At 48.6% G+C, this 15,881-nt stretch overlaps 1 protein-coding gene across 1 annotated transcript in view; it reads right to left on the bottom strand.

The window, feature by feature from the left end:
* The window catches only part of TLN2 (talin 2), a 408,095-nt gene that overhangs the window by 54,665 nt on the left and 337,549 nt on the right, over nt 1-15,881 (bottom strand). The window contains exons 42-44 of the mRNA XM_081831869.1: nt 13,011-13,157; nt 8,727-8,828; nt 6,188-6,307 (exon numbers count right to left, since the gene is read on the bottom strand). Of these exons, the coding sequence (XP_081687995.1) occupies nt 6,188-6,307; nt 8,727-8,828; nt 13,011-13,157 (369 nt within the window). The remainder of the gene's footprint in view (nt 1-6,187; nt 6,308-8,726; nt 8,829-13,010; nt 13,158-15,881) is intronic.

Here is a 15,881-nt window from a genome sequence, read left to right as displayed (position 1 = left end):
AAAGCAAAATACCTTAAGCTTTAGTTAATAAGTGTTATTTCCAAGACTCCATGATAGCAAGAAGCTGTGGCTTCTCCTTCCAGCATCTACCAAGAACAACTACTAAGATCTCAGGTATCCTGAGTAAAAGCTGGGAGATCTGGACCACCGGGGTGCTATCTTCCAGCATTGTCCTAGTCGAGTAGTTCAAGGCAGGGGGGGATTGGGGTAGTGAAGGGGGCTGCAAATGTTAACTCTATTATTGAAACACATCATGCTTTTAGGGAAAAAAGTAATTCCCTTATCCCCTTAAGGCCCAAAGGATATTTAAAATCCATTTAATAGGGGCGCCTGGGTGGCTCCGTTGGTTAAGCGTCTGTCTTTGGCTCAGGTCATGATCCCAGGCTCCTGGGATCGAGTCCCAGCCTGCTTCTCCCCCTACTTGTGCTCTCAGCCTCTGTCTGTCAAATAAATAAAATCTTAAAAAAAAAAAAATCCATTTAATGGAAAATTCTCCTGATCCAGAAGGTGGAGCTTTGGCTCTTTTGGGGGTGCTGCCAAAGCCTCACAATCAGGGACGGCTGCCTGTGGACCATCTCCAGGTGAAATACAACATGAAGATCCTATAAGCTGGCAGCTCTGCAAACAGGTCTACCACTGAGGAGGGGAGAGGCACTCCAGTTCAGCCACCCAGCGGAAACACCCAAATGTAGCTGTTTGCTGGGCATGTCTACTGGCTTAAACACAAGGCCCGGCTGAAGCTGGGGGATGCCCCACGAAAGCTGAAAACTCATCCTGGCTCTTGAGCCTTTTCCGATCCCTACACACTCGAGGGTCAGAGCTAATCCACAGGCAAGAGCTCTGTGTCAAGGATGACCACAGGTCTCTAAGTGACAGGCACGGCTGGGAGAGCCAGGTAGGGGGCAAATGGAAGAAGAAACAGAATTTCAAAATAAAACTGACCTTACTAGTTCAACCTCCTTGTTGACAAATGAAGAGACTGTGCAGGTTCAGAGAAGTGATGTGATTGGCCCAAGATCACACAGCCAGTGTCTGGCAAAGCCAGATGAGCACCCAGGTCGCTCTACCCATCAGATCAGTGTTTACTAATTTCGTTTTTTCCCCACTTAGCATTGGTACCATCCCTGCACCCCCCAACCCCCGCCTACCAAATCTCTCCTGGAAATTCAACACGTAAAATTGATACAATGTGTTATTAGTATACCCTTCCTTTATGAGTTAAAGTTTATGTCCTTGACTCAATAAAAAGTCAACAATGAGATTAAGTTAATCAAAGTTTAAAAGTCAGATTCTGGAGCCTGATACAGCCTCACCCACCGCCTCATTTCTGCATTTTGCTTGGGCTGCGGTGTTGAGAAAATTCTGTTATGTGCGTACAGGTTTTCCTGTAGGCCCCGAACCCTAGCAGGGAGAAGCAGCGTCAGCCTGAGGTCTGCATGAAACCACCCAGTGGCCCACGGTAAGGTGTTGGCGGCCCCCAGTGGGTTATCACTGGCCTGGCCCAGAGTTTACTCAAAAACACACACCGTTTTTCCTAAGAGTTTTAAAAATAGTTCAATTATGTTTAAAAAGTGAGCCTTGAGTCAAACGTGCAGAACTTGCAAAGCGCCTCCCAGGGCTCAGAAGAGTAAGGTGGGAAACCCCTGTGCTAGGAAGGACCAGGCTCGGTGTCCCACTTCTGCTCCTTGCTCAGAACCACGCCTGAGCTTCCTGTCCACACAATGGTGGGCACTGGGGCAAGCACAGGCCTCTTAAGTCACTCCCAAATGGCCCTGGAGGTGCGAGGGTGAAGGGACCTACTCCTCCACTGACTCAAGCCTGAAACCTACGGGCAGACATGACACATCCTCAATGACACTCTCATGCTCCTTCAGCCCCCTTGCGAGAGGCCCTGCTATGAAAAACACCCCAACGTCCTGATGCTCAGCCCCTTCCTTGGAGGGGACACCATGCATGCAGCAAAGGATCCTGCAAACGCACTGCAGAGTTGGGACAGTGGTCATTAGGGAGGAGACTCCAGGTAGGAAGCACCAACAAAGACTAGCACCAGAGAGCAAAGGGATAAGCCTAAGATAAGGCAAGAGTTATACAGAGCCCTTGGGGTTCTTGGCCAACCCAGGGCTTGGTCCTGGCCACAGGTCTGTGCCAGGTCACATGATTACCTTCTTGGTGCCCGGAGGCCACCTTGAGGTTTGGCCACGCAATCCTCCTATATGCTTGGCTGCGCAGTCCTAGTTGGACAGCATGCGGAAGGATGGGTATCATGAAGGACATGTTGAAATAGGCTTCACTTGTTTTCACAGGCTAAGAGGGCTGAATGCAATAGGAAGGGGAGGGATCCAAGATGCCAGCCCCAGGCCTGCCTTCAGCTCTTCACCCCCGTGGGCAGCACGGGCAGCAGGAAAGCCCACGGGCTCTGCTTCTGGCCCAGCCCCTCCCTGGCCATCGACTCCCTGGGTGAGCCAGCTAACCTCCTGGGCCTTTGTTCCCTCACCTGCGAAATGGGACAGAACCTGCTCTACTACCCAGGGCTGATGGAGCAAATGAAAGGTATGTGTGAACACATCTCAAGGTAGGAAATGCCACATGAACGCTGTGACAAGGGGTAGGCTGGTGAGGGGGAAGGAGTAAAGGCAGTGATGCCCTGGGTTTGAATCCTGACGTTGCCATGTTTACTTCTTTACTTACTTGAAACTTCATTTATTCCAAAAAGTTATTTCAAGCGGCTTCCACACTGACTCTTGTAGCTGTGTGCTCTTGGACCATTTAACTAAGTTTCCTGAGCCTCAGTTTGCTAACCTGTGAAATGGGGCAGAACCAAGGATTGTGGAGTTGTGAGGGTACATGGGACAGCCCCCAGCATGGATCTGATCTGTGGTGTGGACTTGATGAACATCTCTCTGATTATTCTTTTCCACGGGTACCTGGGGACAGCTAGGGCAGGCACTTAAAGGGGACAACAGAAACAACACACTCTTACTGCAATTTCCCAGAACATTCTGTACTGCTGGAGGAACATCTGAGAGAGGGAATGCATTTTTAAGACTGTATTCAAAAAGATAAGGGCTTTAAAAAGGCTAACTTCTCAAAGTAACACTAAGTTTCTCAGCAAATCTGTCCAGCCCCCAGGGTGATCTGACTTAACCACCAACCAGTGTGTATTATAAAGGAATGTTGCTCAGACATTCAACTTGGGGTTTTAAATTGGCGACTGCAGTAAAGCATGACTCGAATGTCAAGAAAAACCCTCAATTCCCTTCCTGCCCAAATGGCCATTGTCTCCTGCTTTTACGTCCTGGGGGAAATTGGAAGTCTGGCCTTGATGAAGTTTTGGATCAAATTTCACTTGGAGGGGGTCTCAGAAATACTGATCTTCTTTACTGCCTAAAACTAAAGAAAATGTACACATTTGTCTCAGGCTTTCAAAACAATCACATCTAAAACCAGGTCAAATATCATTCGCCTGGGAGAGCCTGCGAATGCTGAAAGGCAATAGTGAATGTTGGCTGACAGGCTTTACAGTTTCTCCTTAAAAAGAAAAAAAAAAACCCAAAAAACATGGAAGGGAAAGAATCATGAGCACAGAACAGAAACAGGGCATCACTTTCCACCTACAGAAAGTGTGTCTCGGAGCGGAAAGTTTTAGAGAATTCCACTGTAGACACCCATCTCATGTTTGGGAAAAGGCTGTGGTTCTTGCCATGGGCTCGCGACAAATGTTCCTACCAGCTTTGAAGACACGCAGTATTACACGCGGTCACGGCAGAGTTCCCTCAGAGACAAAGCCGTAGTCACTAGATCTCCCCCGCCCCCCCCCAGCATTTATATTTAGCACTGGTGGCTCACAGGATCTCCAATTCCTTCTTTTTTTTTAAAAAGAGAACAGGGATCTTTGATTGGGAAGTGGCCTAAGGGTTTTGACTTTGCTGAAAAAAAGGAGTTTTCACAGTGGTGTTAACGGGAGTTTGAGTTTTCCCTGAAAAAAGCAGCAGATAAAGCTCCTGCTTGGTGTTCAGAGGGCAGACCTTGGGCTTCTCCTGTAGTTGTCACAATCTGGAAAAGACCAAAACGCTGACTCGGCACGGCAGCCTGCAGGACTGGAGCGAGGAGGGAGCAGCTTCTTCCTTGCCCTCGATAGAAATACTTTCACATGCTGTGATGTGGGGCCCTCTTGGCGAGAAAACTAATTCCACAGTCTTGGAATAAAAAAACTACATTGCTTTAGGGATCTCCCCGACCTTCTCAGTTTTCCCCTAAATATCTGTCTGGCAAATGCACACAAAGAATTTTCCTTAGCAAGCCACTGGTAATTGTATATTCTCTCTGCCCCTTTTTGCTCCAGGTCACAGTGCTCTTGTGTCTGGAATGTGAAATAGAACTCAAGACGCAATGGTGTAAAGGGAGAACCTTAATGAAAATGTCAGCTGCTACAGACACGAGGCCAGGGACTAAAGTAATCTCGTGTGGGGCTTTCAGCGATACCTTTCCTTTCCTGGCTGCTCTGACATTATTTTGTATTTTGCTTCACGGTCTGGGTTGCGGGGAGAAAATCTACTTGTTTCACACGTGGGCTGGGGAGCTCTAAGAACTCAGATGTGGAAAAGTCTCCACAGATCATGGGCTCTTCACTCAGTAACTCAGGCCAGTCAACGTCTGAACTGACCTGATGGATCTAGATTCCATTTTTTAAAGATTTCTGGAAACAGAGATCCAAACCCTCCCCACAGCCTCTTTGTTTTTCCATCCCGCAAAGCCTAACACTTCTTCCTTTTGTCCAGATTGTTCCTTCCTGTAACGTAAGTTCCCTTAGGCTTGTTGAGGAAATTCAACATTACACAGAATCCTGATTGGGGCCGGGGCGGGGTGGGGTGGGTGGGTTCTGATGATTTTTCTTTCTGGGTAGTGACTTCACAGACTCATTACAAACAGAATTATTCATGCTGCAGCCTAAATACTCAACCATACTAAAATCTCAAAGTGCAGGCACTGTTAGAAACCTACATCATCCCATGCTAGATATATATGTATGCAAGTGCATACATATGAAACTCCTGTTTACATGCGTTGTTATGACATATGTTAGCAAGGGATTTTGTTTTGGGTCATTTCTGTATCATCTCTGGGAGTCTTTGTGAAGACATGCTTCGGATGGACTCCTGGCAGACCCGGCACTAAGGGGTCTGGGGACACGGACTGTCACTGCAAGGAGAAGGGAAGACCGGTCGCAGCCGTCCCCCCCGACAGCCCGCTTCATTTAGGAATATCATCAACAGGATTTGTGCTTAATACATGGCCCGCTGCATGTCACAGAATGCAGTCACCTTCATCTCCCCAGTGTCCCTGCAATCTACTCCCCTATTCTTTATTCCAGACGGAGCTCTGTGTCTCTAAGGAGCCATGCGGGAGCTGGGCACAGGGCACCTTGTGTGTGCTAACATTGGCATGGGTGTGATTGGGCATGCGCCGCTCCAGCCGGCCCGCTTGCTTCCCAGGGGATCACTAGATTACTCAGGTGTAGCAGACAGGACAGGGGGGTCTTAGAAAGGGGCCTCTGGGACCACACTTTGGCCAAATTAAGACTCTTACGGGTATAGGCGTTCTGAGGCGAAGTCTGTGTTTGGCCACTAAGGAAAGCGAGTTTAGGGAAGACAGGCAGGTAATGAAGAGGAGTCCACAGAAGATATGGGGGACGGTTTGTAGAAAGTTACCAACAATAGTTGGGTAAGACTTTGTGTCACAAAAGTAGGCTACCCAGCCCTTTCTCAGATCGGGGCAGTTAACTCCCATACTTGGCTCTTCCAATACTGCTGGGAGCCTTTGGAGAACAGGAAAATCCCTGAGGAGGATGCACTAAGCAAGAGGAAGATGGCAGTGTGTGTTGCGCTCTGGGAGCCGGGCAATGGGCTGGGAGACAGGCGACCTGGCCAGACAGTCTCAACGGAGGGCGTCTGCCTGGAAGCCCACTTACCCAGGTGGACCCAGCTCTCCATCTGCGGGCCTCAGAAAGGACAGTGGGCTCTGAGCACAGCCTGGGGCCACCGGGTCTGTACCTGGGGGGCTGGCGGGACAGCGGTGGGAACTTATCAGGCCGGGAACTTCTAGGGGGGAACTAAGCTATCAAGAACCCCCCAGGAGTGGGTAACCAGTGTGCATGTGCATCTGAGAACAGGGGCTTATGGTGGCAGACCTCCTCTGGCTCCGCCGTGGCTGCTGCCATCTGGCCCTGGAGAGCCAGGTGCCCATAGTCACTGGTCATTTGTGAAGCCAGTCCTCCCAACTCCTCCGGGTTAGTAACCGACTTAGTCATCTGGAAAAAGAAAACAAGCAAGACACACACACACACACACACACACACACACGGAAAAAAGCATGAGAACCATGTGTTAATACCACTGGAAGCCAAAGGGTTTCATTCACTTTTAAGCTCTGGACTTGCATTTGGGGCTGGAGAGGGCAATTCAAGCGAAGCCCATGCTGCGATGTGCACAACAGGCCAGGGCCCCTCTCAGGCCAGCAGGTCCTGGCGGGGCCAGTGGGCGACATGCTAGGCTCAGGCTGGGCAGGCCCTCATGGCCCACTCTGGGAGGTGAGCGTGGCAGCCCCAGCCGGCCCGGCCCCGTGGGTCACCATGAGATTTCCCTTGGGGAACGCAGGGGGCATGGGCCTCAGGCAGTGCCCATCCCTGGTCACATTCTGCTGCTGACCTGGTCTCTGGGAACCCAGAAGCAGGTCCCACCCGGGCAAGAGGGCATGAGGATAGGGCTGTTAGGGAAATCATGACTGAGAAGTGATGGGTGAGCCCAATATCTGGGAGGAAGATATTCAAAGAGAATACACATTTATAATCAATTTGTGCCAAAGGATAACAAGGGTTCAGCCACAAATTTGGTTAAGAGTCCACTGTAGCCTAAATGGTTGAGCTCTGCCTTTTCCTTATTAGGATATTGAGTATTTTCTGCCTGCATCATAGAAAAACTTACCTAAATTTATCCTACCTAGCTAACACACTAGTTTCTAGATTTTCTTTTTCCTCCGACAAAAATGCCTCTTAGTGCTCTGAACAGTAGTTTTAACTGCTGCCCAGAAAGGTGTCCTTGTCCCTCCTAAGAGGATCCCTCCTGCCGCACCCCTTCTCTCTCTTGGTGGCATTAGAAGACCTTGACTTTAAAGGGCTTAAAAAAAATGTTTTAAATGGCTCCATATCCACAGAGGCTGGATGGGAATGTGTAGTCGTCTAAGGCACATTTACCAGGAAATGTCACAGGCTTTCAGGTGTAGGCGTGGTTCCCAAGGAACCCACGCTGAACCCCGAGAGAGGCAGGCTGCGCCTAGCGTTGCTTCGTTTGAGTCCTGCCACGCAGAACACAGCGATTCTGGGGCAACCTGACATGGCCAAGCGGGACCCTTGCCCACTCAGGGCCCAGGCCAGCTAACTTAGCAGCAGCCGTGCAGCCCCCGGCTGGGCTCCTGAAGAGCATGGGCATCAAGACTTAAGATGGGCCTGCTGAGAATCTAGCCCAGGAGATACTCCAGAAACACGAGGAGGCCACTCCAAATATTTTCACCTCCTGCGGCGCTGTGCTCCCTGCTCAGAGCACTTGGCACCGTGGGGCTACCTCATCGGACCTGCGCCCTGCCCCGGACTCCCCCGGAGCAGAACCAGCTGGGGCCTGACTCCAGCTCTTTTAGTCCCTGAGATGGGCACTGCCGCTATTCCCCTTCCTGGCCCAAGTCCTTTTAAGCAACAGCAAACCTGGCACAATCACAGAGTTTCTAAGAAAGAGCAGGGGCCAGGGAAGCCTTTGTGGTCCAAGCTCAACCTCTAGTGGACACACGACTACATGACAGAATCACCCCGAGGTGCCGGCCTGGGGTGGGGGCAGGAACGGCGCCACGGCTCAGTGTGGTCCCTCCAGCCAGGGGGCCGCTTCAACTCTCAACTAGCCTCGTGTGGCAGCAGCAGAGGGGCATCTTCCCAAATTTTATTCCATGTCATCTGAGCCTTTGAAGGTTAAGAGGAAATTTCTTACGACATACCCCTATTTATTCTGTGAGGACACCCTTTGTCATCTTTTGTGCAACTTTTTAATCTATCAGGATAGCATTCTCTGTCTCTCGATGCCGTTTTTATCTAAAGATGCATGTAATACAATTCTGATGGCAATACATCTTAGCAAAAAACAAAAAAGAAAAATTGAAAATTACCTCCAAAAGTTACATGCCTTCTGTTGTCAGGGAAATTGTCTTTATATAACCATGCTGTTTCATTTTGCCTGAAAGACTGGCATATCTCTCTGTCCAAGGACTGTAACTTGATTCCATTAGACAATCTCTATTCCACCCCACATGTCTTCTCTTGTACTGTAACTTTATAAAAACACCTCAAGTCCTTTGCGAGGTGAATAGGATTTTTCTTCCTTCCCCTTACCTCTAACTTCCTTCTCATTTTCTCTCCCTCCTCTGCTCCCCTGTCCTCATGCCCAAGTCTCAATTATCTGTAATTCCTTCTTGCAGCTTTTCCATGAAACAAGAGCTCCAGTGGATGGGGGTGTCTAGGCCACAGGCAGCCAGAGAGACCACAGATAAAGGACAGAGCTGGGGCCCAGAAGGAACTAGAAACACGGGGTAGTCTCTGTCCCACACAGACCCCGATTTGAAGACTCAGTGGTGGTAGTGGTGGACACCAGCGCAACCGACAGTGGGTGGGGCAGCTCTTTTCCTCTTACCATTTCCTGAGCTGTCACCGCAATGGCTTTGGAATATTTCACCACAGTCGTCTGATAATCGACAAATGTTCCCTTTGGTTCTGGAGGAGTGCCTTCATCCAGCTACAGAGGAGAGAAAAAGAACCCACATGTCAGGAGAGGACAGTTGAAGTGTGCACTGTGTTTATTAGAATCGGGAACTTTGAAAAATGGAGACGCCCACAGAATTTCTTTGGTTTAGAGGCAACAGCATCCCCCAGCTTTGGTGATAAGGACTTTAACAGAGGTGCAAAGACAGCACTTGGGGTACACAGGCAAGGGGGCCCCAAGCCTTGTCTGAGAGGAGACAGAGGGCATTCCAGAGGAATGACATTTCTGCCAGGTCTTAGCAGGGGAGGAGTCCGCTACATATAAAAGGTAGGGAAGGGGTCCCAAGAAGTGGATTAGAGTTCAAGCATATGGCGGTGGGCATGGGCCAGACACATCTAGGGGAGCACAGAATGGCAGAAGATGAGCCGGGAGAGGAGGCAGAATCTATATCGTGAGGGGCTTCCCTAGGAATGGTGCAGTCCACAGAGGTCTATACCCTGGAACCCTCGCTTCTGATCTAAGTTGGGGAAGACAAGGAACTGGAAGCACTAGGAATAATTTGTGGCTCATCTGACTCTGAGAGCAATAGGAATTGAGAGACGGGAGAGATCACTGTTGGGGGAAGAGCTGGGGCCAGTGGGACAGTGGCTCTGTCCCTCGAAGGATTGGGGACATATTGGTTCAGAAGACTTCTATTTGAGGCCTGGTTCCAGGGCTTATGAATGGGCCTCAAGCTGGTTGCTTAAATTCTGAGTCTCAGGTCCTTCACTGGAAACTTCTTAGCATCGGAAGGTTGGAGTACACATCAACTGAGACCATACCTGGCCAAGAGCTACGTGAAAGAAGAGGAGATGACGACCAGGATGATGACGAAAATGATGATAATGTCAATGATGACCATGATGAAGAAAAAGGCGACACCTTCACCATCATCATTATCACTACTGTCACCATTGACTGCTGAATGGTATTCCAGGTGAGGAGACAAAATAAGGAGAAATGAATACAGGAAGAGGGAGTATAGTGAACACAAGAGGGGGCTGTTGAGAGCAGTGGGAATGAAGCTGAGCTGTCCGATGAAGAACCTTGAAATCATGAGGAAAATGGTGGGATCTGGGATACACAACAACATATTTGAGAAGATCTTCCTGGCAGATCTCTGCCAGATAGTTTGCAGTCGGGGCAGAGACTAGGGGCCAAGAGGGCACTTAGGAAATGTTAGATGGAGTCTTCAATAAGAGCTCCACGTCACAAGCTGGCGCTAACTACAATATGAACCGAAGGAACATCTCCTTGCAGCCTATGTGTGATGTGGCTGCACAGTTTGGGAATGTAATTTCCATCAAAGCATCAACACAGACTCCAGGCTAGATTTTTCTGGGTTTCTTTATCAGGGATATAGCTGCTGCCAATTATCTCCATCACACTATGGGGGTCCTGCTGGTCAAATGAGGACTGAGTTTTGGACTCATTCACTTGGTGTAAACTGACTGGGTCCAGCAATGCGCCGGGAGACTTCATATGAACTATGGCCTAACTGCAAATACACCAGGAGCTGGAGCTGGAGAGCAGCTTAGAATACAACCTGCCAGTCCGAAGACAATGAGAAAGGGAAGAACAAAGTGGTCAATTTTTTTGGATGGATCTCAAATTTCTTTAGTTCAAAGAACTTTCTTTTGTTCTGAGATTATAGCCTTCCTATTCTTTTTGAGGGGGAATGTTAACATGACCTTTCTTGTATGAAATAGTAGTGATGCAGAGAGTAGGCTTGTTTCTTTAACCTCCTCCCCTGGTCAGAAAGAACAAAAAAACCATCACCACCACCAACACCAAACAACCCAAACAAAAAAGCAAACAAAGAAAAAGTAGTGGGTCACAAAATCCCCAAGACTGAGAACCACTAACCTCACTGAATAGGGAAACCAAGGTTCAGAGAGCTTGTGTGCTTTGTCCAAGGTCACCCAAACCTGATTACTTCATATTAACCTATCAATTCCCAAACCTTCTGGTGCTCAGACACAGAGAATTCCAGGAAGAACCTCCACAGCAGAAGCACCAAAAGTGGCACAAATTACATCCAAGTTAGACTCAACTTTGGGTACACTCATTTTTTTCTGCCAGTCACTCAATGCCTTTGAGAATTTCAGACAACGATGCTGACAGTACATCAATGTTATAACGAAAGAACTGAAACTCAGAAAACGCCCTATTTCTAACCCTTTCCTGCTTAGGGGCTCAAAGACCCTGGAATATCCCTTAATACAAAGTACGCAGTAATGGGCAGGTTGGGGTAGGCTGAACAAGGGGAGAATGCGGAAGAGGCCCTGGGTAGAACCTTGGGTGTCAGGTCTGGGTAGACAGGAGTTTAGGGGTACCAATAAAACCCCGACTGTATACTCTGCAGAATGGAGGAAAGAACCCTTTGCTCCTGGCTTCTGTGGTTCCTATGGCTAGCAATTCCTAACTATGGCTATCAGGTAACGCCAGACTTCTCTCCCAGCCCTTCCAAAAGAGTCAAGAGCGTCCTGGGCTGAATGGGAGAGCAGCGGCCAAGCCACTGACATCAGACAGTACAAGAGCTGCTTTCTTTACTGAAAACCCATCTAGATATGCAAGCCTCAGTGGCTATCAAAAAAAGGCTTCAAGAATCTGACTTCCATATTCCAGAGATTTATGGAACTCTTCCCTGTTGTTAGAGTCATTCGGAAAAATACCTTCTCCTAGGAAGAAAAAGGTTATCATTTGAATTTCTAATTTGTATTGAGAAAACTGGAGTGCCATTATTTAATAACCTTGGTACAAACATGGCTTCCTTTCAAAGCTCGGGTGTTCTGATGTCCTGAAAACCAAACACACCCATGGAGACTTCCCCAAAGGCTTTAGAAAGAGGGGGAATTTCACTCACTTTCTGCCAAACTGTCCATATTTGAGGCACGAGAAGCCCACAGCAGAAATTACCAGAGTGATCTGACAAGGCACGTCTGGGGTCTCTAAAGCAGTCCCGGCATCCCCGCCCGGCTCATGACTCTCTCAGTCTGGTAATGACTGCCTAATGAATGTTTAAGGAGAATTATCCTAATTATAGTTTCAGGCTATCACCTCTTTATGGAGATACGAACCAACCAGTCTTCTCTAAATTAGCAATTAAAGACCACTTATTACCCTGAAAAACCATAATAATGTATTCACAATCTGACAATGGACGTTTCAAAACATGGACAAAATCTAAAATTCTTGGCTATGCTATCACAGAATGAAAATCAGATGTTGATGAACAATTGTTAATTTTAACGACTATCAAACTGACATGACTAGCGAAGGACTCCTTGAGGAAAGAGCAGGAGACACTCTCCAGTCACACTTCTCTACTGATCCAACTCAACCAAGGACTCACTAGAGGAGAAATGATTGTCACGTTCTCTTCTACGCCCGTTGCCTCCAAGAGCTCACTACGGGCTTTCATACATACTACTTAAGTGGTTTCTGCACCTGGTTACCAAAACCATGGGGAGATTTAAAAGATCCAGAGATTCCTGGGACGCCGGGGTGGCTCAGTCGGTTAAGCATCTGCTTTCAGCTCAGGTCATGATCCTGGGGTCCTGGGACTGAGTCCCAGCATCGGGCTCCCTGCTCAGTGGGGAGTCTGCTTCTCCCTCTCCCTCTGCCTGCCGCTCCCCCTGCTTGTGCTCTCTCTCTCTCTGTCAAATAAATAAAGTCTTAAAAAAACAAATCTAGAGATTCCTTGGCTCAACTCCATAGAGATTTCAACTCATCGGGGATGGGGTAGAGCCTAGGAATGTGCTCCCCACGATTCCAAAGTAGCCATTCCGAAGACCAGCTCTTGGGAATCCCTTCTTGTTTCCCACGACAACTCTAGGAGGTAAACAAGGGAGGTAAATACCTATTTCCATTTTATAAGTGAAGGAACCAATGATACTTTCTCCATCTCCATTATTTTTCCCCTGTGTAAAACTGGAAGACAAGGTGAGAGTAGCTTCCAAAAGTAATGAATGAAGAATCAAGAATGAATAACATGTTGGATAGAGGATAGGATGTGTGTACATTGATTGGAACCCTCAGGAAAAGAGGAAGGTCACTGGTATCCGCTTTGGCTGACCGCTCCTTAGAAAAAGCACCTAGGGACCACATCTGAGGGAAACCGAGGACGAATTGGGGTCAAGGGGTGAAGGTGAGCACCTGGGAGCTCAGGTCTACCTTGCTCATGGCCTCTGCAATGGCGTCGACCATGCCTCCCACCAGCCCCACTTCACTGGCGGCTTCATTCAGTGTCACCATGATGTCATCGACAGCCTCCTTCATGAGCTGGGCAGCCTCTGTGATAGCATCGTGGGTGTGCTGGGCCTGAGAAAGGAAAGCGGAAAGAGGACTGTGAGAGATTTCCATAAGCAGAGGAAAATGGTGCTCAGTCTCCTCAGAAATCACTTCACTTCTTTTAGGTATAACCTTAAAAAGCACAACATTATCCCCATCATGGAGCACCACAGTGATTTGGATTTTTCCTTATCTTGGTACATTTGTTTGCATAATCACTACAAATCAGAAAGAGAAATAGAAAAAGATGTCTTTTTATAATCAAAAGGAAAAATAAAATTGCAATATCAAACAGCATCTTATGACAGGACCAGTTTTATGTTAGTCTGTTCAGGATGGTAGCAAGAGAATGCCGCTGATTCCCAATGACACAAGTTTACAGGTTTAGTTAAAAAAAAAAACTAATATAAAGGGAAAAACATGTTCACGACAAATGCACTTCTCCTCAAGGCTGCCCAACACACTAGAATTCCCTTCCTGCAAAGAAGGTTGGATTATGGAAATGTAGTGACATAGAGGAGAAATACATCTGCAGAAAGATGAACAGCCTTTGCATTTATGTCACAGATTACACTGCCCTGAGGTTGGAGGGACGAGGGAGCAAAGTTCTCCAGGGACAGACGTTCTGCAGGCAGTCTCGAGCGCTCACACATTCCCTCTGACTGTAACTCGGAGATGCTCCAACACCTGCTAGAGCTTCACAAGCCTATCAAGCACGGAGGAGGCGCCGGGTAAATGAATGAATGGACAGATGAAACAATGGTAGTGCCAGGCTCCTTGAAAAAACACCTCCAATGGTAGCAAGATGCAGAAGGAGCCAAGATCCCACCATCAGAAAAACTGGGTTCTAGCTCTGGATCCACCTCTTACTAGCTAAGCGGTCCTGGGCATGGCTTCCTCAGCACAGTGGGAATCATTGTAATAACGCTATGCATAATTCTAATGAGATGATGTGGATACATGCACCATATATTTATAATAAGAGCAGTCTAAGGGCACCTGGGTGGCTCAGTCGGTTGAGCGTCTGCCTTCGGCTCAGGTCATGATTCCAGGGTCCCGGGATTGAGCCCTGCATCCAGCTCCCTGCTCAGCGGGGAGTCTGCTTCTCCCTCTGCCTCTGCCCCTCCCCATGCTCATGCTCTCTCTCTCTCAAATAAACAAAATCTTAAAAAGAAAAAAAAAAAGGGCGCCTGGGTGGCTCAGTTGGTTAAGCGTCTGCCTTCGGCTCAGGTCATGATCCCAGGGTCCTGGGATCAAGTCCCACATGGGGCTCCTGGCTCAGCGGGGAGCCTGCTTCTCCCTCTGACCCTCCCCCATCTCATGCTCTCTCTCTCTCTCATTCTCTCTCTCAAATAAATAAATAAATAAAATCTTTAAAAAAAAAAAAAAAGTCTAGTAGTAGATGCCCGAGCCTAGGGAAGCTTGACCTAATGCCAGGTAGTCAGTGTCAGACTCGAGCTGCTCCAGGCACCAGGGGGCCCCCACGCAGTGGCCACGGCTGCCCTAACGCACCTCACAGGGAGACGACCCTTCCAATACCCAAGAAATTGCACCTTCCCTTTGGTGGATGAGAAGGTAAGGAGGCCAGGGAGGGAAGGTAAATGGTAACTCTTTTGACTGGCTAACTGAAAGGGAAGAATTCTAAGAGGAGGCTATGGGAGCCACAGGAACTGGCTCAGCCTGTGGAATGGAAAAGCCACGGGAATCCAGAAGAGGTCTTCCAAAATGACATGTGACGAGATGTGAAATATGCGAATCATGGATGGTGACCTCAAGGCAACTGTGTCAGGATGCAAACACTAATTATTGACCATTATGACTAAAATTAACTTAGAAGTCGGTCATGATCTCGGGGTCCTGGGATGGAGCCCTGCATTGGGCTCCCTGCTCGGTGGGGAGTCTGCTTCTCCCTCTCCCACTCCCCCTGCTTGTGCTCTCTCTCTCTCAAATAAATAAAATCTTAAAAAAAATTAACTTAGAAGTTAGGAGAGACAAATAGCCCTGAGGAACAAAGATCCCTTGACTCTTTTCACACCTCGGATGGGGACTCGCTCTCCGGACTTCTTTCCTCCGCCCCTTCCCTGGCACAGTCCTGGTTGACTCCCCACCCCGCAGCCTCCTCCCAGCTCTACCCTCTCCCCCTTGGCTGGCAGCAGCTGATTCTATTGTGTTGCCTCCTCCCTTTGCCCCATGCAAATCCTAGCCCTCTTTCAAGGCCCAGCCTAAATACCACCTCCTCCAGCAGCCCTCCTTGGATGCCTCTGTCCTCATGCTCTCATTGGCTTTCCTTTGGATCCCTGCAGCCCTGAGAAGCAACTCTGGAGTCAGAGAGTCATCCAGAGGTGAAGGCCTCAGAGAAAACGATATGGGGAAAGTGAGGCTCAATATTGGAACATGATACGGCTTCTGCTCGGCTCTCTCTCAGCACATGTGCCTGTGGTCCTTGGCCTCTATGCAAGGAGGCTGGCTGTCTTGAGGCTTTGTGCTGGGCAGACTGCATGGTGAGACCACACAGAGGTACAAAGGGCTGCCCACGGAGCCCCAGCCCCTGAACATCTCTGTGATTGCAGCTCAAGCACCAGACCTGGGAGCGACTGACCCTCAGGTCCCTCAAGTCCCAGCCACCACCTGGCTGCAGTGGCAGGAGGGACTCTGAGTGAGAACCACCTCGCTGAACTCAGTGATCTGCAGACCCACCAGAGATCATTCTCAGATGGTGCTGTTTTAAGTCACTAAGTTTTAGGATGGCTTATT

The sequence above is a fragment of the Leptonychotes weddellii genome, chromosome 9 (genome assembly GCF_054177405.1).
Source record: "Leptonychotes weddellii isolate Sample4059 chromosome 9, ASM5417740v2, whole genome shotgun sequence".
NCBI classification, from domain to species: domain Eukaryota; kingdom Metazoa; phylum Chordata; class Mammalia; order Carnivora; family Phocidae; genus Leptonychotes; species Leptonychotes weddellii.
This window is presented reverse-complemented; position numbering and strand designations above follow the sequence as displayed.